The 26,975-nt window shown below is 40.2% G+C and overlaps 1 protein-coding gene across 1 annotated transcript in view; it reads right to left on the reverse strand.

Moving 5' to 3' along the window:
* ZMYND8 (zinc finger MYND-type containing 8) overlaps positions 1 to 26,975 on the reverse strand; it is a 131,379-nt gene that overhangs the window by 38,711 nt on the left and 65,693 nt on the right. Inside the window, exons 7-14 of the mRNA XM_044659621.1 lie at positions 26,120 to 26,207; positions 24,296 to 24,351; positions 23,725 to 23,802; positions 21,721 to 21,836; positions 18,822 to 18,872; positions 17,242 to 17,723; positions 8,443 to 8,589; positions 1,439 to 1,591 (exon numbers count right to left, since the gene is read on the reverse strand). Of these exons, the coding sequence (XP_044515556.1) occupies positions 1,439 to 1,591; positions 8,443 to 8,589; positions 17,242 to 17,723; positions 18,822 to 18,872; positions 21,721 to 21,836; positions 23,725 to 23,802; positions 24,296 to 24,351; positions 26,120 to 26,207 (1,171 nt within the window). The remainder of the gene's footprint in view (positions 1 to 1,438; positions 1,592 to 8,442; positions 8,590 to 17,241; positions 17,724 to 18,821; positions 18,873 to 21,720; positions 21,837 to 23,724; positions 23,803 to 24,295; positions 24,352 to 26,119; positions 26,208 to 26,975) is intronic.

Below are 26,975 nucleotides of genomic sequence, written 5' to 3' on the forward strand. Positions count from 1 at the left end.
GCACCGAGCAGACTGTAGGTATTTAATACTTAATGACTGACTGATCTAGTCCAATAAACTACTAATACCACTGCCATTTTTCAGACAAGGAAATGGAAGCCCAGTGGTGCAGGCTGCCCAGGGCTAAGGTCTGAATCCAGATCCTCTTAACTTCAACCACTCAATAAAAGTTCGTAAGATGTCAAGATTGGGACTGGAAGGGATTTTGGAAGCAATCTAGTTTAACCTCCTCCCTTGCCCACTTTACAGATGAGGTCGAGGTCACTAAACCTTGTAGAGATGAAATGTCTTGCCTATGGTCAGAGAAGTGGATCAGAGGCATGGCTTGAATCCAGGTCATCCCCATTCCACAGCCAGCACTCTAGACACTACCCTACACTACCCAACAAATTGCTCATTTATTGAACTGTGGCAGGAAAATACTGGGGCATATTCAGGATCTAATAAACAGGGTAGATTCAGGGTCTAATAAACAGAGCAGACTGCAGGCAGAGAACTGAGCAATAGGATGGTATTCAATGCCAAAATACATATTGTTCCTAGGACACTGGCAAAGAAAAGTCTGAACTGATAAGATTTTACAAAGAAAAACAATTTTCCTAGAAGAAAACTTCCTATGTGTATTAAGTAGCCTCCCTGGTAAAAAATTATCTACCAATGATTTAAATCATATTATCTTCTTGTATAATTATTAACCAATGACTAGCAAATAATTAACAGCAGAGGAAATCCTAATCACTGGCTCGTAAGAGAAGTAGGTTTCACACAGTAGCCCTTCCCCCCCCCCTTTTTTTTATTTATTTATTTGGGCAAACTCTTACTTCCCACCTTAGAATCAAAACAAGGCAGAAGAGCAGTAAAGGCTAGGTAAATGGGGTTAAATGACTTGCCCAGGGTCACAAAGCTAGGAATTATCTGAGGTCACATTAGAACCCAAGACCTCCCATCTCTGGGGCTGGCTCTCTATTCACTGAGACATCTACCTGTTCCTTAATGACTACATTTTATATTTGGCCACTCAGTCAGTTCTGAATCAGTTTACTTAGACCATAAATATATTCCTCCATCATGTCCACAATGCTAGCATGAGAGATTTTGTTGAAAGCTTTGCTTGAGGCCTTTAGGTATATCGTAACATTTCTCTAATCTACCAGTCTAGTAAACCTCTTAAAAAAGAAAAAGAAATAAAAGTTTGTCACAACTTTTCTTTTACTTTCAAACTTTACTTTCAGTCTTAAAATTGGTACTAAGTATCAATTCTGAGGCAGAAGAATGGCAAGGGCTAGGCAATGGGGATTAAGTGTTTTGGCCAGGGTCACACAGCTAAGTATCTGAGGCTACATTTGAACCCGGGACCTTCTTTCTCCTAGCTCTGGACCCACTCAGCCAAATAACTGACACCCCTACAAGCCCATTTTGGTCCATGCTCAGGACATACCTAATTGTGCTTTGCAACTCTCTATGGTCTTATCGAGGTTAAGCTGGAACCGGCTTCGAATTTGTCTTTTGGGTGAAATGAGGGGCACAGGGGCAGCCTGCTGCTGAACAGATTCACTCAGTTCTTTCAGGTCCATATCCACCTTGCTCCGATCTGAAAAGACATTTTATTATATTGTCATTTAACCATAAATCGCTTTACAATTTCACCATCAATATTTGGGAATAAAGGCACCAATTAAAGAACTCCAATCAGAGAATTAGAGAAATATAAAGTATATTTCACATTTGTTCCATCATATTTCTCAGAGACAAGCAAAACTATCAAGAGATAAACCCATTTTAGGTGCTTAACAAATTTAAACAACTCTTCCCAAATCTCTCAATAAACCAACATTTATTAAGCATATTTTATATGACAAGCCCTGTGCTTAATACTTTACAACTATTATCTCACTTGATCCTCACAATCATCTTTGAAGGTAGGTGCTGCTATTATTATCCTCACTAGGCAGATGAGGAAACTGAGATTAATTCACTTGTCCATGGTTACACAGCTAATATTTAGGCTGGCTCCGAACTCGGCTCCTCCTGACTCTGGGTGCAGCATTCTTATCAACTATGCCACCTAATTTCCTCCAGGCTCCAGATTAAGAATCGCTGCTTTAGTTTTAACTCCTGAGTTTTACATATGAAGAAACTGAGTCACAGATGTCAAATGAGCTCTCCAAGGTCAAAGTGACCCATGCCTTAATTTTCAGTCTGCTGGTCCAGCATTCTTTGTTCTGAACCAAGTCACCACTCTCTCAATCCAATTTCCCAAGATTCTCCAACATGTTTGTAAACGCAGCTGTAAAAAAAGATTTAGAAAGACTCTAGCTGGGCCTGTCAAAGATTTCCACAAGGTTTTCCTGAAACCTTTCCAGAAGATCCCAGCATCAGTCCTTCCTTCATCTAGTCCCCAGAACTCTCCAGGCCCCAGACCCCAGCATCACTCCTCCTTCATCTAGTCCCCAGAAATCTCTAGACCCTGGACCCCAGCATCACTCCTTCCTTCATCTAATCCCCAAGAGAACTCTCCAGGCCCTGGACCCCAGCATCACTCCTTCCTTCATCTAGTCCCCAAGAGAACTCTCCAGGCCCTGGACCCCAGCATCACTCCTTCCTTCATCTAATCCCCAAGAGAACTCTCCAGGCCCTGGACCCCAGCATCACTCCTTCCTTCATCTAGTCCCCAAGAGAACTCTCTCAGCCTCCAAACCTCTCAAGGCCCTCAAAGAAGAGATCTGATAACTTAATCCCTTCCTCCCTATCACCCCCCATTTCCTTCCAAAAAAGACTGGTTGGGAAGCTTGATGAATAGTCTTAGATTATGTATCCAAGAGTACTAGGTTTAAACACTAACTGTGCAGCCTAGGGCAAAGTTTCTTTTTTTAAATGAGAACTGGACTGAATAGTCTTCAGCTTTCTATGATTCAGATTCCTGTGACAACCTGGTGAAACCTATGATCTCTTCTCAGAAAAAGATACTACCTACATGGTTAACAGAAAGAAATGGAAAATTTCCATTACACATTAAGGAAAAAAAGGAATCATTTTTCCCCATTCAAACTCAGATCCCACCTCTACACCCCCCAGCACCAGAACGGTCCTTCAAATCCCATGTATCTCTGGAATTTTATATTCTAAGTTCTCCTCCAGCTCTGCTATCTGAGGGTGTAGGACCCCGTTCAGCTTGGTCTCTCTACGTTTGGGGGCCAGGGCTCTCTGATTCTAAGGAGGGGACACGAACATGTAGGAGAGCTTTTAGGCCCCCACAGGACAACGGGGAAGAAACCTCTCTTTAATGCCCAGGCCGAACCTCAGCCCAGGTGCCTCTGTTTCACCGGCTCTCCCCTATCAGCCACAATCAGCACATTTCATTTTGCACTCTCGTTACATGTCTGAGATTTTTAACTGCTTCCTTATTCAAGAGCACTCCTAGCTCAGCTGCTGCTTCTCCTCAAACAACCTGCAACCGGCTCCAACCCTTCTATGGTTTGCTATAAATGCCTCTGACCAACAAAATCTGTCACCTGGCAGCATGCTCTCGGCCCTTAGCCCGCTGATCTCTTTGTTCCTAAGACTTTATAAGTCTCCTGGAAACCTTTCCAGCTTTTAGGACCTAACAGGCCCTTCTCTAACTATCCATTACTACTAGTCCCAGGATCCTAGAGAAGATGGAAGGGCCCTTAAACAGTTATCAAGTCAAGAGCAGCTGGATGGCTCAAGGGATAGAGATCCAGGCCTAGAGACAGGAGGTCCTGAATTCAAATCTGGCCTCAAGACACTTCCTAGCTGTAACCCTGGACAAGTCACTTAAGGCTACCTCAGTTTCCTCATCTGTAAAATGGAGATAATACAACATCTGCCTCCTAGGATTGTCTTCTGCTCTCCTGACTTGGAACAAATACATAGAATTAATTGTAAGACAGCAGGGTGAGAGTTTAAAAAAAAAAAAATCAAATCCAATACCTTCATTGTACAGGTGAGGAAAATAAAGCCCAAAGAAGTTAATAATTTGCTAGGGTGGGGGTTCTAACTCCCATTCCAGCACTCTCATCGTTACACCACTCAAGTGTTTGTTATGAGCCTACAAGAAGGTGAGCTATTACGATAATCTCATCAGAAGTTGTCTTTCTTTCCTAACTCAAAATTCACTGTACATTTCAATAAAAAGAATATTTTGAACTTTAGGAAAGTTAACAGTTTTAAACTGGCAGAGGATATTTTCTACAGAGCATTCATCAGCAACAGTGAACTCTATTTTAGGAGTGAACTCTTGGCTTAAATCTAAAATACAAAAAATACAGAAAAAGAATGAAAGTTTTTTGAAGATAGCTAATGTGAGAATTTGTTTCTCTTGAATAAGCGTGTCTTTTATAATTTCTTACACATTTGTAACAAATCATATGTATTCTATTACTATTGTTACATAAATAATATTTTTAAAATAAAATTAAATATCTATACTTATTTTAAAAACTCTAAAAATGGAAGGGAGACATGTCTCAGGGGGAAAGAAGGATTTCTCTCTAGCAGTAAGGAAATTTGAGGCAGGTAGGTGGTATAATAGACTTGGAGTCAGGAAGATCTAAATTCAAATCCAGCTTCATATACGTTTAAGCTGTGCAACTCCTCTGTAAAATGGAGGTAATACAACATCTACCTCTGAGTATGGTCTTCCTCTGTTTCCTCATCCGTACAATGAGGATGAGAATGAGAGCACACACTTTCCATCATGATCTACCTCAGCTTCCTCATCTGTAAAATAGGAATAAAAACACCTTCCTCCAAAAACTGTCATGAGGGTCAAATGAGATAACATTTACAAACTGCTGGTGCAAATTTTAAAGTGCTATTTGAATACTGGCTATCATTAGCATCATCATTGCTGTTTTGCTCATTGCATTCACTCTTCCAAGCCCTCCCAAATGCATTAGAAGCAGGAAAAAAGAAAGCTTATTAGTTCCCCATGTCAAGACTCTCTTCAAGATAAGCTTGCAAGCAATGCCTACCCCGTTTGGTTGTGCCAGGTCTTCCTCCTACCTCCTGCCAAGTTTCTCTTTCAGCTGTTGGCTCTTCTAATTGAAGTTGCCTCTCAGCAACTCCCCAACCTTATCGTGTCTGGAACGTGCCTATGACCCCAAATCACTTTGGGGTCAAGCCCCTGCTGCCAAGCGTTTCATTCTTATTCAGGTCAATCTGCTTTCCAGTCCCAGTGGAAAGAGAGAACACCAGAGCCTACCTCTACCAGCCTCACCATGCCACCTGTGCCCTAGAGAGAGCACCAAGGCTTCAAGATGATCTACGAGGGCAATGGCTAGTTTAAAGAATACATCCGCTGTCTAAGAGTGGTCTAAGAAGACCACTGAGAGAGCGAGTCCTACCCATCAAAGCACTGTTCTCCAAATTTCTTCCTGACCACGTTCATTAGCCAAGACAGAAGCCAGGAGAGGAAGGCTATCTTCAGGCTCAATGCCCAGCTAAAGGTCTTGAAGGCTGTGCTAATAAACCACAAAGGGCTATCCTAACTTCAAGGGTCTTGCTTTTTCAGCAGGTCAAAGAAAAGTCTCCCAAAAACAGCACAGGAACAAACCCAGAGGAATTCACATTCCATCCATTTAAGGTCAGCAACCCTTAAAGAGCTGCCAGGGCAGGAAGTCAACTTTTGATCACAGTGCTAATGAACTCCTGAGTTTAGTTTAACTAAAAGTAAACAGCTACCATGAGATAAGAGGTCAGATTAGAAACAGACCAAAGAGAAGTGACTAAGAAGAAAAGCAAACTTAATTTTGTTCCATTATTACAGTCACTAGAAAAATAAGTCGATACTCACTTGTATGGCAAACATAGGATGTGAGATGAGAAAAGGAAGAAGGGAATAAGCATTTATAAAGTGCCTACTATATGCTAAGTCCCTTTTGACAAACATAATCTTGTTTGATGCTCAAAAGAACCCTGGAAGGTAGGTACTATCATTTCACATTTGTGAAAATTGAGGTGAAACAAATTAAGCATCATCCCCAAGAAGTCACAGAGTTAATAAATGTCTGAGGCTGAATTTGAACTCAAGTCTTCATGACTCGAGGACTAGAGCTCTCTATCTATTGCATCACCAACTACCTTTAGAACACCCGGGAGATCTGAGTCCAGCCCATCATTGGATAGAGGAGGAACGAGAAAGCCACAGAAAGGAAGACATTTTTTGCCTAAGGTCACATAGCAGAGATGAAACCAAAAGTAGAACTGAGGCATCCTTAGCAAGAACAGAGGTTTCACTGTTGCTGATTAAGGATCACAGAATTGAGCTGGAAAGGACCCTTAAAACTGTCTAGTTCAACTTTCCCCTTTCCTCCTTACCCCACCACCCTGGTCATGTTACAGTGGGGAAAACTGAGTCCTAAGAAGGGTGTAAGTCACTTGTCCAGCTTTCAAAGGCAAGTCCTCTGCCTCCCAATCCATTGCTCATTCTAACGCTCCACACTGCATGTGAGATGTGCTGATGGCCAGTCAGACCCATTAGCTGGTACCCCACCAGCACCCCTCCCAGGAGGGTCCCTGTTCTGTCTCTCTGGTCTGGTACAATAGGGAAGCAAGAGTCATCATCAGGGTATTTTCCTTTCTTTTAAAAAAAAACAACAAGAAACCTTACCTTCTATCTTAGAATCAATGCTAATTATCAATCCCAAGTCAGAAGAGCTAGGCTTACCCAGGGTCATACAAGTAAGAAGTTTCTGGGGCCAAATTTGAACCCAGAACCTCCCATCTCCATATCTGGCTCTCTATCCAATAAGCCACCTAGCAACCTCCACCTTGGTATTTTCTAAGGAGCTCCTAGATGACATGGGATCTCTCTCAGCTCCCTCATAGATTTTACCAAATTCCTCCCAATGTACACTGAGAGGTCTCCAATATGGGAGAAGAGAAAGTACCTTTGACCTGAAGTCAGAAGACCCAAGGTTTCGTCAGCCCTGGCTGACAGTCGCTTACTAACTGTCTAAAGTCAATAACAACTCACCCAAAAGTTTCATCATGGGGCAGAAAGACTAAAGAATCTAGGATTAGCAAATGTCTATTCAAATCCTGAGATGCACCCATTAACAAAAGTCGAGCCACTTCTCGGATCCTGAGGTTCCTCCTTTGAAAAATGAGGGGTCTGGACTAGATAAATGCTAAGAACCTAAGACTTCCCTCAGCCTCGGTGTCCTTATCTATAAAATGAAAATAATCATTCTACCCATCTCCCATATATACACAGGGACCTGCCTATACAGACATCAGAAGTGTGCTTATATGTGTACATTCCCATTCTAAAATGCCAACCAGACTTTGGTTCAATTCCAGAGAAAGCCCACTGACCCACCAAACCCTCTAAGGCACATCAATCACTACAGGAAATCCAGAAGAGTTGTTAAGCTGAAAACATCTATAGCCTCTCTACTGGAGATGGGTCTCCCGACTGTCTAAAGGACAAAAAGAAAATCTTTTCCCTCTTCCTTCAATGTTCCCTATTCCTGATGAAAAAGCCCACTGAGTCATAGGTGGCAAAAGACAGCACGACTTAGAAAGGGAGAGTTTGCTCCTACCGCACAACTGGTACAGAAGAAATGTCAATGTGGGTGTTCTCCCACCCTATCATGGCCTTTTTAAAAAATGGTTTCTTTTCTTCACTTGGACAAAAAATAGAAAAGAGTGGGAATTAGGGTGGGTTGGCAGAAATAACATTGTCAGGAAAATGAGGGTTTTCTAAACCTGGCCAGAAGGACCCCTTTTTTATTTATGTATAGAATCATGAGACAGTTATTCTTAGGCAACCACATTCATTTTGGGGTTATAGTGGTGAGTGCCCCAACAAGAGATAAAAGATATAGATTCTCAGTGAGATCTTAGAGGCAAAGACAGGACGAGATCTGAATTCTAGTGTCAACTGTTGCAATTCCCTGGACACATGACCTTGGACAATTCATATCCCTCCCCAGGATTTATAGATGAGTTTCCTCCTCCATAAATTGAAAAGAAGACTGCATTATCTCTAAAAATCACTTCAGGAACAATCATAATTCAAATACGTTCCATCCACCATACCAAGAAAATTACTTGTTTGTGAGCCTTGGATTCTTCAGGAACAGATGAGATGATATTTGTAAAACACTGAGCACTGCCCCTGGCACAGTGGCACACCCTGGAGGATGATTAATAAACATTTATTCCCTTTCCCCCACGGTCTATCCCTTGCCTTTATTATGGGAGAAGTGCTATGGGACAACTTTTTCATTCTTTCTTTTCCTAGACCCTCACATTCCATTCCCAATAGAGTGACATGAAACAAAGATGATACAGAGAAAGATTAAACTCTGGTTCTTTCTATATACACCAATGATCCTTGAACTTGTACTACATGTATACTGTATAAATCATTCATTCAATCATCCCACCACAAGGCATTAGAAGGGTAGAACTGACCGAGGTTCAGATTCAGAATGCTTCCAGGAGTGGAAGCTCTCTCTGGCTTGGCTGCTGCCGGGAGAGGGGTTGAAGCTTGTGGAGAGAAAGGTTTTGGGCTGCCGGACAAACTCCCTGCTTGGCCCGGTTTTGTGGATGCTGGAGATGCTGGAAAAATAAAAATAAAAAAACACACACAAAACAGAAAAGTGATTCTGTTAAAAAGGCAAATGTTAAGGAAAAATAGAACAACGACAATGCGGACAATCTGAACAGGATCTGTGTTTTGCATTTTAATGTTTCTTTAAAGGAACATCCACAAACAAAGCTATTTGGTAGTCCATGACCCATAAAGCTCTAAGACAAATCATCTAAGCTGCAAGTGAAATCGGGTTAACCCAAATAATCTGTGGAAATCTCAGAGTAAATACAGATTATATGAAAATGACTATGGTTTTAGAAGTGCCAAGAATTGGGGCCAATTTTTTTAAATGGATTCTGGCCCTATTAAATAGTTAAGCACCTCAGCTGTCTGTAAAACAAGTCTGCAGGCCTGTCCCAAATTCCTCCGAACACACCCATCAGCACACCTGACCAGCACTGACCAGTTGGGAATATTTCAAACTCCCAATTTTAAATGCCATTCCTTCTGAGATGCCAAGTACAATTAAACTTGGGGCCCTCAGGAAATCAGGCAAAAAGATATTGCCTTTGGCTAAATAGATATCCAAACAAACTGCTTCCAATATACTTCAAAGAGAAGGTACAATTTAAAAAAAAAAAAAAGCACAATGAATTTGTAAATAAGAACTGGGTTCAAATCTCACCTTAAATTTAGTCTCTTTTTTGGCCTTGCAAACATTTACTAAGCCAATATCAACGCAGAAACTGTTATTTTTATTGCACAGAAAAATTAGATAAGAAAAGTACTTTCCAGGAAAGATAGACAAGATGAAATGAATATGTCTCAGACTCTTTACTTGAATAATTTAGAATCCTAACATCAGATCAAATGGACTCTAGATTATTTCATTCATGGGGCTGGTACAGTACACTCCCAGAAGGGTCTAACTGATGGGCAAACTTTTTAAAGAGGGGGCCGAAGGAAAGGAAATGCTCTTCTGTCAGTCTGTTTCTAAGGCAACTCTTTCAAAGATTCATTGTATTGTATCCTACTCATTGTATCCGTCAGATTAGGAAGTGGGGTCCAATAGAACATTTCAGGGGGCCTACATCTGGCACCAACAGTAGTTTGCCCATCACTAGTCTAAGATAAGATTCTCTCTGGCAATAATTTTTTTCAAAATTTCATTTTCATTAGAAAGACTCATATTATTTAAAGGACCTGCTAAAATCATCTTATGGAAAGTTTGTTCGAAAGATAAGCTAACCTCCCAAAGTGGCAAGGAGTAAACTAAATTTTCAGTCACTCACCCCAAACTAATTTCATTTAATTCTTTAAAATAACTCAATCACTTTTCATCAGTCCAATAGCCAATTGTCATACTCTAAAAGCAAAAGTAGCTCTAAACAGGTAGAATCCTAAGTATATCATACTTACAAAACTATCAGGGCAGAGAAATAGTGAAACATCTCCAATTAATAGATAAAAATGATCTCCGTGGTACCAACAAGAGTCACCACTTACTAAAGATGAAAGCTGATGTAGGGAAAATTAATTTTTACAACATCATTTATACTTGGAAATAAAGGACTAAAAAGCCAATTTTTATGTTTAGGAAATAAGATCTTGAAGGTCTCCTGCTACTCTCATGACCCATTCAAATCCTGCTCCTTTCTTTCAAGGTCCAAATGAAAGGTCATCTCTTCCAAGAACCCTTCCCAATAACTACAGGTTTCTTCCCTCTTCTTGTAATTTATCTTACCATCTTGGGTTTAACTTCTTGTAAGCACTTATGCTTCATGTTTATTAGTGACTTTGGGAAATAACTTCACTATGCATTGATTACACTTGGGGTTGGTTTGTTGGGTTTCTATAGTCATGGTTTATGTGCCTGTCTCCCCTGAAGCCCAGCCATGGTCTGGATGTGTCCCTGAATTCTCAAGGACCATAGAAGCAAAGCTGAGTGAGAAATGGCAACTTAGTATAGTAGAAAAAGCAGAAAAGCAGAAGACCAGACCTCAGGGAAGTCACTTAATCAATCTTTGTAGCCCCATTTCCACATCTATAAAATAAAATAGGTGGGCTAGATTATCGGTGAGTCCTTCTCTGTTCTCAATCTTAGGCTCCTAGGACCTACCAAGTGGAAAAAGCTTCAGAATCCTGTGTTCCCAGGAGCAGCCAAGCTGAGCATGGAGAGGCTCACCCTGTGTACTAACTAGGCAGGAAGGGAGAGGTGCGTGCGTGTGTGTCTGTCTGTGTGTAATGTAGAGAGCTGGTATCAGGAAAAATTGTGATCACCTGAGGTAGCTGGGAGCAAAGTGGAGAAAACATCTGATAAGGAGTTAGTAACAATTTGAGTTCAAATCAAGCCTCAAACACTCTCCAGATGTGACCCTAGGTAAGTCACTCTACCTTTTCCAGAAACAGAGGCTTGGCTACCAGGTTTTTGGCAACCAATTTTAGGAGGGAAGGGAAGAAAGGGGCGGGGGAAGGATATCATCACCACTTAGGAAAAGGCACAGATGGGAAACTGAGGTCAACATGCCCAGAGGGAACAGCCCCATACATAAAATGACAGAGTGACAAAGGGCTAGCCATCTTCCCCCATACTAGACTAGAGGCCTCCAGGGGTCAGGGACAACCTCTTATCTTATTATCATTCTGTCTCTCCCAGGGCTGTTCCCCTCCCATGCTAGGCACTTAAACATTTTCCCCCGGGGCTTCCCCGACTTTTTGAAAGGGAACATTCTATCAAATAGGAGACCCTTACCATTTTTCAAAGCTTTTGGTGTCATTATAATAATATATATATAATACATAATAATATATAATAATTGTCATCATTATCGCAGCTCACACTTGCACAACTTGGCAAAACACTTTACAGAAACAGGGAACCCTAAAAGTCTGAGTGCCTCTTAAAACTTTTGAAAGCTTAACCAGGCACTGGGACTTTTTGGAATTCTTTTTATTATCTCATGTAATCCCCATGACAATCATCAAAGATAGGTACTGTTTCTTATCCCCGTTTTTTTCAATCGAGAAAACTGAGGCCTAAAGAAGCCTGGTAAAACTAGCCCAAGGACAGAGGGGCAGAAAATTATCTGAGACAGGTCTTGAAGAGAAGGAGGAAGACAGTATTTATATAAAAGTGCTCTAATGTAGGCAAACATTAACTCATTTGATTCCAACAACTACCCTGGGATATGTTGGTGCTATTATAATGCCCATTGTACAAGAGAGCAAACTGAGGTTAGAAAAGGTAAAATGACTCGCCTAAGGTGATATCTAGGAAGTGTCTAAGGCAGGATTTGAACTCAAGAACTCCCAAGTACAAAACAAGTGCTTTCTCCACTTTACTCCCTGGCTACCTGGGTCAACAGGTTTTCCTGATACCTCTTCTCTCTGCATGACATCATTTCCCTCCCCAGCTGGTCAATGGCATTTCACTGACTTCTCAGGAGCCCAGAGCACTCTCTCAGAACTAATCTTAAACGAGCTGAACTATTAACCATTCCATGACAAAAAATGAGCTGTAAGTCTCTGAATATGAACTTTATGACCACTAACCATTCCTCTTTTATTCTGCTAAATATGCGGAAAGGCAAATTCACAAGAAAGTTGGACCAGCATCACCATTAACTGTATTGTTCTTTAAAATGTTGACTAAGGACCTGTCATGTGTCCAGCATGGTTCACTGCAAGATGGCTCAGGCCTGCAGATCAGGGGCTTACGGTGGTGTTAAGCATTCATGAAATTTGAAAAGCGAAATGCGATGGGTCTGTGGCCTTAGAGGGCCTCAGAACAGTGCCTATTCCCATTCAGCAGGCAAAGCATGGGGTGGGGGCACCAGGGGCCTAAGGAGCAGAACCCCAACCCCCGAGGGTTTTCACCGTGTCCCTGAAGCCTCTCGGAGGCAGTGGAGCAGCTGCTATGACTCACCCTTTGGCTCTGCCCTTTGTGGGTGGTGCATCAGATTCTAGGAGGGGGAGAGGGAAGATCTATTCAAGCAAACACTTGGCTCCGTGCCCCCACACAGAAGGAACTCCACCCTTCCATTTCCCTGCTACATTTCATTTTGAGATCATTTGTAAAGCACGTTATTTATAGCCAAGAACTAGACACCAAAAGACCTGGGACTTCAGCCTCCCTGCTAAATCTACTACTTACTAGCTATGTGACCCTTGCTTCTCTAATCCTCCAGTACCTTCTTCTGCATATGACAATAGTTTCTATTCTACAGAAATTTTAAATATATATTAATAAAATGTAAGATATAAGCAATAAACCTACTAATTAGATATTATATAACTGTTATACTTGATTATTCATTAATAAAAAAATTAATTTCCATTCTACATTTTTTTTGTAAACCCTTACCTTCCATTTTAGAATCAATATTGTGTATTGGTTCCAAGGCAGAAGAGTGGTAAGAGCTAGGCAATGGGGGTTCAGTGACTTGCCCAGGGTCACACAGCTGGGAAGTATCTGAGGCCACATTTGAACCCAGGATCTTCCATCTCTAGGCCTGGCTCTCAATCCACTGAGCTACCCAACTGCCCCCTACAGTAATTTTTTTAAGCCACTAACATTCATAAATATGGGGTTAAAATACTGAGAAAGAACAAACTATAACCATTACCCCAAGTCTCTATGGAGGATTTTGAGATGGTCAACATTGAACAGGTATACAATTGCAGGTACTGAGTCGGAAGGAGCCTTAGAAAAATCATCTAGTGCAAACTCTTCATTTTACAAATGAAGAAGCTGAAGCTAAAAGAGGTTAAATATGACATTTAATTCCAAAGTCAGGACATTTTCCATTAAGACATGGTACCTCAACTATACTGAAGGTTCCATTGTGATGGAACCCCCTTGTAATCACAGAAGATGCTGGGGAGCAGGGCTTCAGGAATACATGCTAGATGCTTCATAAATTAAAGTCTGCCAAACTGGACTGACTATAAGTAGGTTTAGGAGCTTACTCATCTCCTTTTAAGATTAAGGAGGCAGCAGTAAGGGTTGGATAGGAGATTAGGAATAAAAACACTGCAGGGCAGATGGCAACAAGTTTTATTTAATCAGCTAAATTCTAAAGATAACCAACTAATAATGGCTCTTTGATTCTCAAACAGAAAGATTTCCTTTTGTTCAGGACCTATTCAGAACCTCACTTAAATAAACAATTAGTTTTGGGGCAGTTGGTGGCCCAGTGGATAGTACATCCAGTTTAGAGAGGAGAGGTCCTGGGGTTCAGATGTGGCCTCAAACACCTCCTACTTGTGTGACCCTGGGTAAATCACTTAACCCCCATTACCCAGCTATTACTGCTCTTCTGCCTTGGAACCAATACATAGTATTGATTCTAAGATGGAAGGTAAGGGGTTTTTTTTCCCCTAAAATGTAAAAAAAAATAAGTTTTAGGTTGATGCTCACAAAACTGATCCTCTTAAACAACAATCTCCACAATGTTCCCCCTTTCCAAGTTTAACAATTACTTCTGAATAAATTCTATACAATGTCTTTCTCCAATATTTCCATGGGGCACAGAATTGACCCTAAAGTTTCAAAGGTGTTGCCAACAGAGTACAAATTCTAGCAAATCTTGCCAAGCTGAAAAGGCCTCCAAGTCAGTGACAAGATAAAGACCAACCTCACTAAATTCTAAAATGGCTCAAGGGCAGACTGTCTCTTGAAGATTACCTATTAAAGTAAAGGATGGTTTAAATCTGTCATCAAGAAAGGGTGTCCCAACACCAACAATATCCCAGAACTCTAAATTAATCAATGCTCAAATAGCAATAAGAAAAACTACATATCCCAATGCTTAGCACACTGGCTTCCATGTGATAGGCACTTTGCAAATGTTTATTAATAATGCTGATAAAAATGGCAAATAAAACTTACTCACTAACCCTACTAAGGTTTGGCCTTTTTAAAAAAAAAACCATTGTTGCTAAAAGTAGCCTAGAACAGAAAGAAAAGTTTTAGCCTGGGTTCTGGACCTGGCTCTATCATTACATAGTTTTATAACACCTTGTGCAAATCATATCCTATCTCTGGCACTTGGTCTGCCCACCTATAAAACAGAGAACGTAAAGTGTTTGGGTCTCCAAATGTCCTTTTCCCTACAGACTATAGTAGCCTTTTAGGCCTAGGTTTCTTCACCTGTAAACTAGGGTCATCAAGTCAGTGGGTTAAGCACTATTATTAGTGAGTTAAGAGAGGAGGGATAGGGCGGGGTGATGGGACATAATGATCTTTCCCTAGAAACTTAAGTGACTGGTGATTCCATCCTCCTGAGGATTCCTGCACCCAACACAGATCACAACCCTTTTGTGATTTAGTAGACTTTTTTATTTGAGCTATTGCTTGTTTAAAATTTCATCTCCTTAATAAGGAAAAAGACTTGTACAAAAATATTTATTGCTACACTCTTTGTGGTGGCAAAAAATTGGAAAACGAGGGGATGACCTTCGATTGGGGAATGGCTGAACAAAATTTGGTATCTGTTGGTGATGGAATACTATTGTGCTCAAAGGAATAATGAACTGGAGGAATTCCATGTAAACTGGAACAACCTCCAGGAATTGATGCAGAGTGAAAGGAGCAGAACCAGGAGACAAAATATACACAGAGATGGATACACTGTGGCACAATCAAATGTAATGGACTTCTCTACTAGCAGCAATGCAATGATCCAGGACAAGTCTGAGGGACTTATGAGAAAAAACACTATACACATTCAGAGAAGGAACTGTGGGAGCAAAAACACAGAAGAAAAAGAACTGCTTGATTACATGGGTTGATAGGGACATGATTAGGGATGTAGACTCTAAGCAATCACCCTAATGCAAATATCAATAATATGGAAATACGTCTTGATCAGTGACACATGTAAAACCCAGTGGAATTACTTGTTGGCTATGGGGGAGAGAGGGGAGAACATTAATCATGTAACCATGGAAAATTATTCTTAATTAGTTTGAATTCTTCAATTAAAAAAAAGAACTAAGAAAAAATAAAGTAAAATAAAATAAAATTTCATCTTCTTATAACCAAAGTGATATGTTCTTTGTATGTAGCTAGACTGTTCTTTGAATGGCATTGTCCAGAACTGCTCCCTTAATGAGCTTTATTTCTAATTTGCTAGGGCCAGGGTCAATTATGAGACAATAAAATGGGATTTTCCTAAAGAATATGATCTTTAAGGCCTAAAAATACCTAATTTTAGCTATAAAATCATCTGATTTTGAGTTTCATCTCTCTCATTCTTATGCTTAAAGCTTGTTTGCCAGTGGGATTACAAAATAGGGAGAAAAGGCTGAATAACATGTATATTTATGGATTGAAAATGTGCACAATTCAAATGACTAACATGAAAATATATTTTTACATGACTTCATATGTATAATGGCTATCATTTCTTGACTTCTCAATGGTTGGGAGAAGGACAGGAAGAAGGAGAATTCAGAACTTAAAATTATAATTAAAAAAAAACCCATACTATTCTTTGAGGATGTGTTTTGGAATGCATTTAATATATGCAACCAAAGGAACCATATTAAGAATTAGCATTTGTACAGTGTATAAAGTCTTATGATTTGCAAAGACCTTTACCTATATAATCTCATCTAATCTTCACAACAATTCTGTAAAGTTAGTGCTATTTTAGCCCCATTTTACAGATGAGGAAGCTGAAGCTGAGAAAAGTGGTTTTTTTGTCCAAAATTATTCAACTAGTAAGTGTCTGAAGCTGGATTCAAATTGAGGTCTTTCTGACTCTCTATCCAGCATTCTATTCACTATTCCATCTTGCTGCCTCATTTATAATAACTTTGACTTTAAAGTTTTTTGGTTTTGTTTTTAAACTCTTCCCCCTTCTGTCTTAGAATCGATACTAAGTTTCCGAAGCAACTGAGATTAAACAACTAGCCCAAGATCACACAGCTAGGAAGAGTCGGAGGCCAAATTTGAACCCAAGACTTCCCCCTCCAGTTCCCTCTCTTATCCACTGTGCCACTGAACTGCCCCAAAGCCTTTTTTTTTTTAAACCCTTACCTTCCATCTTGAGGCCTGAAGTCATAGGTTCAAATCTGACCTCCAATATTTCCTCACTCTATGACTCTGAGTAAGTCACTTAAACCCCCATTGCCTAGCATTTACAGCTCTTTTGCCTTAGGACCAATATACAGTATTGATTCTTTTTTTTTTATTTTTTAAACCTTTACCTTCCGTCTTGGAGTCAATACTGTGTATTGGCTCCAAGGCAGAAGAGTGGTAAGGGCTAGGCAAAGGGGTCAAGTGACTTGCCCAGGGTCACACAGCTAGGAAGTGTCTGAGGCCAGATTTGAACCCAGGACCTCCCGTCTCTAGGCCTGGCTCTCAATCCACTGAGCTACCCAGCTGCCCCCCAAAAAGCTTTTGATAGTGAAGAGCCAGGAACTTTTTCTCCTACATTGTGCCTTCACAAGTAAGTGGGAGCCAATTAAAACAAAAAGAGGGATAATAATGAGATTTTTTTTTTCTCTGCTTGACAAGAATTGTGATTTGGTCAAATGTTTCTAAAACACCAACGCTCTAGATCAACCATTAAGCAGCCTCTCTTCCAGTCCACAGAGGAAGTTAGCAGGTACTTGTACTTTCCATGGGAGCATTTCCATCATCTCTCATCTACCTCTAATCCATTGCTTACCTGTGCTCTTCTCAAGGAAGTCCATGGACTCCTCGCTTGCACTGAAATGACTTGAAGCTGCCTTCTTTTCTGCATCTTGCTCCACATCGGATCCAGTGTGAACAGAGGAGTTGGTACTCATGGGTGACCTTGGCATATCAGTTAAAGAAATCCTCCTGCCCGTTCCCCCACTCAGCAGGGGTTTGCTCATTAGGATCTTCGGCGAAGCTGTCATGTCAAAATTCAGTTTGATTTTCTCTTGTTTATCTGTCTTTGCAGTCCCAGCACCAGGGTTTGAGGGGTCTAATAACATTTGGAATTGGTTGTTGGGTGTGTATGGTGTCCGGAATGGGGAGTAATTAAATACACCAAACTTTCTGCGAATGTTCTCCACGTATACCTCCATCTCCTGCATTGCACTGTTGAAAATGCTTTTAGTCTTTTTCACAGAAAAAGGAATTTCTTTAGACATGAGGTAGCAATTATTTATTGGAACCCAGGCCCTATATGTGCAAAAGGGAGCAAAAAAAGAAAAGGGGCACGTTTGAGTCAATTTTGCTACATTCCAAGGTAATTTTCACTTCATTCAAACTAGCTAACTAGCTTAAAATTTTTTCCACCAAATGCAGATTTTGGAATTATTTTGCCATTAAAAAATACATTTTCTTCAATAGTTTAATCTTAACAAATGATCCATTTAGAGATAATATTAGAATTAAGCACTTTCTCTCTAGCAAAAAAAAATAGAACATAACCAACAAACTTAGCAAAAACTTGTATATTATAAAGCTCAAAACACCATTATCCAAACAATTCGGCTAGGGTCCAGGTATGTGGAATAGGGAAGATACCCGGCTTAATAACCTCAGTGGGATCTTAGAAACATCTTTTTGTGACCTCTAAGGTCCCTTCCAAATATTTAAATTGACCCTTTAAGCCTGGCACTCTCAGTCTTTTCTCCCAGTGACCAGGCTTTCTACCACTGAGGCTTTGAAATGGTATCTTTTATACAGAACAATGCCTACCACAATAGAGAAAGAGTCCCCCAAGCTTCGGATTGCTTGTGTCGTGTGTCCCCAGCTGCTCAACCTCCCACCCACACCACGTGTGCTCCCTGTGAGCCCAGGTGAGGAGGATAGCTGTGGCAGCAGCAGGGGTCTCTGCAGGACTGCTGATCTGGCTTAGGTACAGCTTGCGGGGGGGAAAAATTACTCTGAAGAGCCACCTGTCATCGCTGCTGTCGTGCTTAGGATGTGAGCCTCAAATGGGGCTAGACGGCTGGTCCTAGAGAGCTGGCCTCCCCACCAAAAAGGCCATACTGTCCCCCCCAGAGCTCAGTTTTACTGCAAGGTGAAGAAGCATGTCTACCAGTGTACCTGCCTACACTAGCCCCTCTCCCTCTGCCTAGTCGGCTGCCTCCTCTCAGTTATAAGGTAGGAAGGCATATAACCAAGCTTGTGAAAACTGTATGAAAATAAAAGGAAACAGCCTGTGAGGGAGGGCCTGAGGGGCTTCCCCAAAGAGTAAAGTGCATGAGCTTTATTTAGTGCATGGACTTTATAACATCTGTTTTGGCTGCTCAGAGGTAACTTTTTCCTTACTTCCTGGTTCTCAGCTGTGTTCCAGATAGGTGAGGTTGCCGGATAAGTGACCTGTGGATAAGTGAAGTGTTACTTGCACTTTGAAAGAGAAGGCTGCCTTCTGTCAGGGAAAACACTTGAATGAGAATTGGTCCTTATTTAAAATGTAAAAAACGTAAGAGGTTAAGAGAAATACAGTCTGATAAAGGGCAAGAGGTTTGGATGGCATGATTCTGGAGAAAAAGAAGCCTGGATTAATCATAAAAGTTTCTTAACTGGTCTCTCTGCCTCCATCTCTCCCCCTCCAATCCATCTCACACAGGCTGCCAGATTAGTCTTCGTAAAAACACTTATACTCATGTCACTTCTCTGCTCAAAATCCTTCAGTGGTTTCCCAAACCCCACCATTGGCCATCTACTGATCCTCTCCTAAAGGGTCTATGGAAACTCAATGGTCCACGAGGGGAAAGGATAACCTTTATTCCTCATAAAAGGAGGAGGGCAAACAAAGAACACATAGAATCCCTGGGAATATGAGAGAAGAATAAACAGATGGGTCAGTAAAAAGGACTTTGATGTACACTTACATTTCTTGAAAAGCAGGTATATCTCTTAAATATATAACTTTCCCTCTTCTGTCAAATTATCTCAAGTTCTTTTTTGACGCTAGCCTCTATCATGAAACACCAAAACAAAACACACAAAAAAAAACTAGAAAAAAAGTTGTGCGCTTTTTCCAAAGAGAGATGAAAAACAGAAGGAGAAACCCCAGGAGGATTAAAGGGAGAAGAAAACAGATGGAAAGGGGAAGCTGGTGCCAAAAGAAGAAAATAGATGGTCAAACACTTGGATCCAAAAGAGACAAAAAGGAAAGTGACTAAAGGGCTAACCCAGCCTGAAAAGCATCCTACAGGAATTACAAGAAGATAAGCCCCTATGACTTACTTACTCTAACCTTTACCTCCAACTGGAATATCTAGACTAAACCTCTTTCAGTTCCTATCTCTCCATTAAGACCCATCTCAAGGTTTACCTCCTCCAAGAAACCTTCCCTGATCTAACTCCCTACCCCCAAACCCACCTCATAGACCTCTTCTTTGAACTCGTACAGCATTCAGGATCCAGACAGCTCACTGGGCACATAATCACCTTATGACACTTTCTACTTTGTCTTGAATTGCTACTGAATTTCTATTACTATTCTTTTACTCAACTTCTCTATTGATGCCACATCTTCCCATCTAGTCTTTGGGCTCCTTAAGTCTAAGGACCATATCTCAGGTCTCTTTGTAGCCCTTCCAAAGCTTAAATGAGGTTTTCACATATAATTATTCAGTCAATACTTGTTGGTTTGATGAGAGACAGCATTTAGCCTAAGATTCCACAGATGACTATAAAATTCTTGAATCTCTGATTTATATAGAACTACAATGATAGGATGTGCCTGACTATTTCAAAGCACTTTCTTTATCATCAACTAATGTCATCAACTGGTACTTAGCATATTTGCTAAAACACTTGGAAAGCAGTGTGGAATGTGGGGTTAGAAGAGAAAAAGGGAATTGAAAGCAGTCAAATACTAAAAAGGATAAAGAAAGACTGATAAATCCAACAAATAACTGTTTCTTTTGAGAAATATATCGATAGCTTCCTTTCTCAGCTAAGTACAGTAATGCCCCAACTAATCCTGTAGTCCAAACTGAAACAAAGCCCTGAACCTTGAAGTGCCTAAAGAAGATCCCTGAAGCTATTAGAAGAGACTGATTTCAGAAAAAAGGATGAAACTCTGTGGAGGGACAACTAACCATAATGGAAAAAAAGGCAAAGGATGGTAATACTATCTGGGGCTATTTAGTGAAAGGGGAGAGAGCACTGTAAACCTCGGGTCCCTGAGGGCACCACTGTGTTACACCATAATATAACAACTGACTGCTCATAAGGACAAGAAAGCTAAATTAAGGAAATTTACTCTTGTCAAGAAGATAGCGTATTTCTTGGGTTCTATTCCTTTATTTGCAAAGGCAAGAAACTGAGCACAAAATGAGCTATATTTCAGAAACAACTAGTATTAGAAAATTAAAATGACTATATTTATTTCTATATTTTCCTCCCTTATGTATTTCTTTTTTTATATATCTGAAGATCTTTTTTCTTCATATAATTTTCTTTTGCCTGTTGGCGGCAGCAGCAGCAGTCACAAACCTCTGAGGGATTGAAGAGAGCAGATGAAGACCAATGAGCTATATTTAGACCAAATCTAAAGGAAACTGAAAACAAGCCCTGAGGAGAGCTCTTTACCAGCTCTTATAGCAGAGCCACATGGAAAAGGGCCACTATTAATGCTATTAACATGTAATAGGCCACTTTTTAAGTGTTCGGGTTTGGTGGGGGAAGAAGGTAGGGAGCCAGAAAATAAAAAGCATGGTTCACAGCCATTTAGTCATGTCACTACCTAATCTCCCTTTTTCACAAAGGGGAAATGAAGTGGGTAAGAATCATGCAAGTGTTCACAGGCTTATTGATGGAGAACAAGGGGAGACTTCTTGTCCCAAAGAGAAATATTTTGAAAAACCAATGAGTGGACTGCTTATTAATACATATTTAGTACAACAAATTTAAGAACAGTAGCAACTAAAATAGCTAGCTGCTGGGATCAATGCCAAAATAGGTATCATCAATAGAACTTCTAGCATAAACTCTTTTCTAACACACCTGGAAAAATGAAGCCCACATACAACAACCCTTAATATAAAAAAAATCATTATATTAAAAATAGAAACTATTTCTTATTACATTATGATAAATGTACTGTATAACTATGAAAATAAGATGGTGAAATGGTCACCAGTCCTTCTAGTATCCAATTATAGCATTAAAAGTTAATAAAATATGTTCAAAGCCCATTGGTTTAAACTCCCACCTGTCATGTTGTCCAAAGAAACGGGCATCGACCTGCCCGTCTTTGTCCCTCAGTGCTTTTGCAGGCCAGAAGGGAAATCCTTTCAGTTTAGCCCAGACCAAAGGGTGTGGATTGCTCTAGGAAAAGGAATAGGAGATGCAGGGGTTTTATGAATTTGAGAAAAAGAAGAAAAATAAATATCAAAACCATGATGATATCTGGAAATTCAGTACTCCAAGGGCAGATGTAATTTTTCTAAATTACACTTCTGAGGAGGTAACTCCTCTACTCAAAGGTTATCCATAGCTCATGACTCAAAGAAAAGTCCAAATGCTGCCAAAGCTTGGCATAGAAGGCCTTCAACAATCCTGTTCCAACCTACCTTTCCAGTTTCATCATATACTGACTCCCTTTCACCTAACCGAATCAAGCCAAACTTGCAATTTCCCCAAAAACATGTCTTCTGCTTGTCTGTCCTTGAGCTTCAGTCATACTGCTTGCTTCCCACTGTCCAGAATGCCAATCCCCAACATCATTACTATCTTGATGTGAAAACAATAGCTCCCATTTTCTATACCACTCTCCTGAAAACAATTCTAGGAGGTAAGTAGTCTAGGAATCATCATCCCTATTCTAAAGATGAAAAAAAATCAGGGCTAAGAGAGAAATGAATTGTCTCCCTAGATCATACAGCTATTAAGTGTCAGGAACACACTCTTCCAAATCCAAGATTCTTTACACCACAGCACACCTGAAAACCCACCAGAAATACCACAGATCATAGTTCATATACTCTTTCCTGATCCCACACTCATTTATTCACACAACAAATATTTATTGTGGGCAGAACAACATACTAGGCACTGGGGAGATACACAATAAATCATAATCCCTACCCTCATGAAGCTTAGACTCTGATAGGAGAATTATAATATATAATATTACATGATGAAGTACATTAGGTGAAAAACAAAGAACTCTGTGGGATTTGAGGGAGAAAACTGTTACCAACTGGGGAAGTTGAAAGAAGGCTTCAGGTTAGAGTTGTCAATTCGAGGAATTAAGCACTAAAGGATGGGCACATATTCAGCAAGCAGAGAGCACTAGATCTCTTTCTCTTATGGACCCATAGAGAACCTTTTCTTCTACTTCTCTCATGTACTTCCAGTCTCTATTTTGTATGATATTTGTCTGTGGTTGTACGTTACTTTCCCTACAAAACTATAAGATCTTTGAAGGGAAGGACAAGGTCAATGTTGTCTCTGTATCCCCCAGAGTTCCTAGAGAAAGCGCTACATGAAGCAAGTCCTTGAAAAAAGCATGTGTAAATGAATTTTTAAATTCATTACCCACAAGAATCAGGAGAGACAGAAAGAACAGCTTCTAATCAATATTTAAAGAGTTCCTACTATATCTAGGAGCCCTGTATTTGATATTAAAATCTTGTAGGCTCAGGAAGAATTTAGATAGATTCACTCATGACAGACCCATAAAGAGTGACAATTAGGAAAAACTAGGATGTTTGAGGGTCTCTGATATCCCAAATCTTCCAAGAATGGTTACCATCAGCACCCACCGACTCCTGGTGCTCATATCACACACAGAGTGGCCTATGTAGACGGTGGGGTGACTGTGAGGAAGCTTTCCAATGTTCCATGGACAAGAACAACATAACTGGCAATGTTTTCTTTATCTGTCACTCATTCTCTTTTCTGTGTAAAGTTCTGTCCTAGCTAAGATAAGCCAGTAATACTTCCTTAGAATCCTGCACTGACTCTACTGTACAGGTGGTGCATGCCAATAAAACCAAAGGATCATGTGGATATATTTGGCATGGCTTACAGCATTAGGGGCTTAATAGCCCTGGATTATTTCTAATCGTGTTTTCCACTCTTCTATAGGACTACACCTAGATAGGTCTCCACTCAAAGGTTCCCACAACAGTGGACCTAAGAAAAGGGCTTTTGCAACATACAAGGCACCAGAGTCAAAGTTTATAAATTAAGTTAAGAAATGCCAACTTACACAAGGCTCACAAAACCAGTTCTCTCGTTTTTGGCAAGCAGCTAAATAACATTCTGGACACACTTCAATTTCGTTCATCTGTAAAGAAAAAGAGCAGGTTCTTTGTTGTTCTTTATTGTTATTATGTTTATCTGATGACAGGTGATAAATCATATTTCTATAAGCACTGCATAACTTAAAGAATACTTTCCTGACAATAATCTTGCAAAGTAGGTGATACATTCATCCCATGTGACAAAGAAATTGAGATTGCCTGCCTAAAAGTATCACAGACCCCAAATCATATTCTGATATTTGAACTCAAAGCCAGTGACATCGCCATCACACCACAAAAGCAATAGAACTTTTGTCCTCTTCGACAAAGGATGTTTTTCACCAAATGTAGGCTAGCTTCCTTCTTAACCATTTGTCCTTCATTTAAAAACTGAACGCCCATTTAGTGTTGGTCATTCATGAAAATGATACCAAATGGACGATTACATCAACATAACTTCTGAGGTCCTGGAAGCTCCAAAGAACCTTGCCTTGAGAACTGAGTCAACAGAGATGGAATTCAGAAGGAGACACATACCTCATGTTCACAGATTTTGATAATTACTTTGGCTGTTTGCGTCAATTTATGATTTCCTATGGAAAGAAGAAAATGAGATTAACTTGAATAAAATGACTTTACAAATTATTTTTGGTGTTTCAAACTAATGTTTCTAGGCTAGCTCTCAAGAGTGGAACCATCCCATCAACAACCTTTATAAAGTTCTTGCTTTCCCAGGGGGCTGAGAAAAAGAATCATTGCTGGAATTTCCTGATTTTCCATCCAGTCCCAACCAGGATGACATCAGCTTAGTAAATTTAACTGCTCTTATACAAAGCAGGTGATGTAGTATAAAATCTCTATTTCACCCCAGAATTTCACAGACTAGCCATCTGTCTATTTCCTTTGCATTTTCAAGTTACTAATAGATTAAAGGATGGAACAATGAATTTGCCTATATTAGGAGCCATGGTCTAGAGCAGTGATGGAGAACATTTTAGAGGGGCAGGTGAGGTAAGAAATGTCCTCAGGTGTGCATGGAGCGGGGAGGAGAGTAGCTAACCCAGATCCCTCTGGCTTTCTAGTGGCAAACTCTGCGCTGGGGCAACAGTACACATGCCTACAGAGAGGGCTCTACATTCCTCCTCTGGCATGTGTGCCATACACTCACCACCATGGACCTAGATTATCATTTCTATGCAGAGAACCAAAAAGAAGTTGTGGGCTTTACAGTAAATTCTAGGTCAGGATTAATTACCTATGGAGGTCACTACATAGAATTTTTTTTTTTAAATAAAAAAGCAGAAGGCCTTGAAAGCATTGTTCTATAGGAAGGAGAGAAGATTGTTGGCAGGTAATAGTAATATGTTATTCTGAACACCTACCTCCCCCTATAAATGCACTAATAAGATCACCATTTTAGTAAAAATACAACCCTAAGTAAAATAGCAACTTGTTATAAGGGAATAAGTATAATAGGAACAAAATAATACCTAGGTGACTAAGTGGCCCAATGAATAGGGTGATATAATTGGAATCAAGAAAACCTGATTCCAGTCAGGTCACTTAACTTCCACCTTCCTGTTTCCTTATCTGTAGAATGGAAATAATAATAGCACCTATCCCCCAGGATTGTTGTAATGATAAAAATCAGATAATACTTATAAAAATTTTTACAAACCTAAAGTGCTATATAAATGCTAGTTATTATAATCAAAATAATCATTATTATTAGCTAACATTAAAAAAAAGGATTTCTTTGAAAATAGGCTAGAGGTTGCCAGGAGCTTGCTTAACATTACTGAGAAATGACATCAGTAATAAAAATAATAGTAGTAGTAGAAGAAGTAGTAGTAGTAGTAGTAGTAGCAGCAGCAACAGCAGCAGCAGCAGCAGTAATAGCATTAATATAACATTTTAAAATCTGCAAAGCATTTTACAAATATTATCTCATTTTATCCCAGTAACTACCCTGGGAAAGAGATGCAATTATTATCCTTGTTTTACAGATGAAGAAACTAAAGCAGACCCTGATTAAGTGATTTGCCCAGGGTTGCACAGTTAGTTAAGTGTCTGATGCTGAATTTCAACTCAAGTCTTCCTTCCTATAATTCCAGTGCCCTAACCATTGGGTCATCTAGCTACATAGCTATTTCACATTCAGTTATAAACTCGGTTATGAGTAAGCGTGACAGTCTAGTTATGTGTTTCAATAATGTACGTTGCTCTTTCTTAGGCATCACAGCATTTAATGGATCACTACTTTTCAACCATCTGCTAGACGTATCATACCTGAGTAACATAGCTTCATCTGGGACCTTTCTGCACATGGCATATTCCTGGCCCTGGGAACTGGCTACTCACCCCCATTGTAAATAATGCAGTTGTGCAAAATCCATTTGGCGTCGGCCAAAAAGGCTTCAGTGCAACCATACATTTTCTTTTTGACATTCTGTGAGGGGGGGAAAAAACCATCACACAAAGTCATCAAAGGGCACACTTTGGCCCTGCTCAACAATCGCTTCTCTCTCCCACTGTGCCCCAAATATTTGTTCTTCGGCACTCAACATACCCAACGCATTAAACCACTGCCAAGCCCAGAAGTCAGAAAAAGCGACCTGACTCCCATGTCTGAAATTCTCTCCATCCTCATCTTCACCTCCTGGCTTCCTTCAAGTCCCAGCTAAAATGACCCCTTCTATAAGAAGTCTTTCTCAGCCCTCCTTAATTATAGCACCTTCCATCTACTAGTAGTTTCCAATTTATTCTGTATAGGGCTTGTTTCTGCCGAATGAGAGCTCCTTGACGGCAAAGACTCTTTTATACCTTTCTTTGAATCCCCAGCCCTTGGTAGAGAATCCGGCACATAGTAGACCCTTACCAAATGTTTATTGATTGACTAGTTTCGGGAGAAATTTCTAAAATAAGCCTCCTTTAGAAGGAGCGAGGAGGAAATTTCCCAGGGCCTGAGCACCAATGAAAACCAGCACAAAATATCCCATTCAATGAGAGCTTTACAGTATACAGAATACTTTCCTCCAAAGGGCCCTGGAAGGGAGACAGGGGAGGGATACTATTATTCCCACTTTACAAGGAAGCAAACTGAGTCCCAGACTAAGCTGTCACTTGAACCTACCCTTCCTCCTGGGTTCGAGACCAGTGTTCTTTCCAAAAGCATATATTCGCTATTGGATTATATGAAAAGAAAAGCTACAAAGAT

The sequence above is a fragment of the Gracilinanus agilis genome, chromosome 2 (genome assembly GCF_016433145.1).
Source record: "Gracilinanus agilis isolate LMUSP501 chromosome 2, AgileGrace, whole genome shotgun sequence".
Taxonomy (NCBI): Eukaryota; Metazoa; Chordata; class Mammalia; order Didelphimorphia; family Didelphidae; genus Gracilinanus; species Gracilinanus agilis.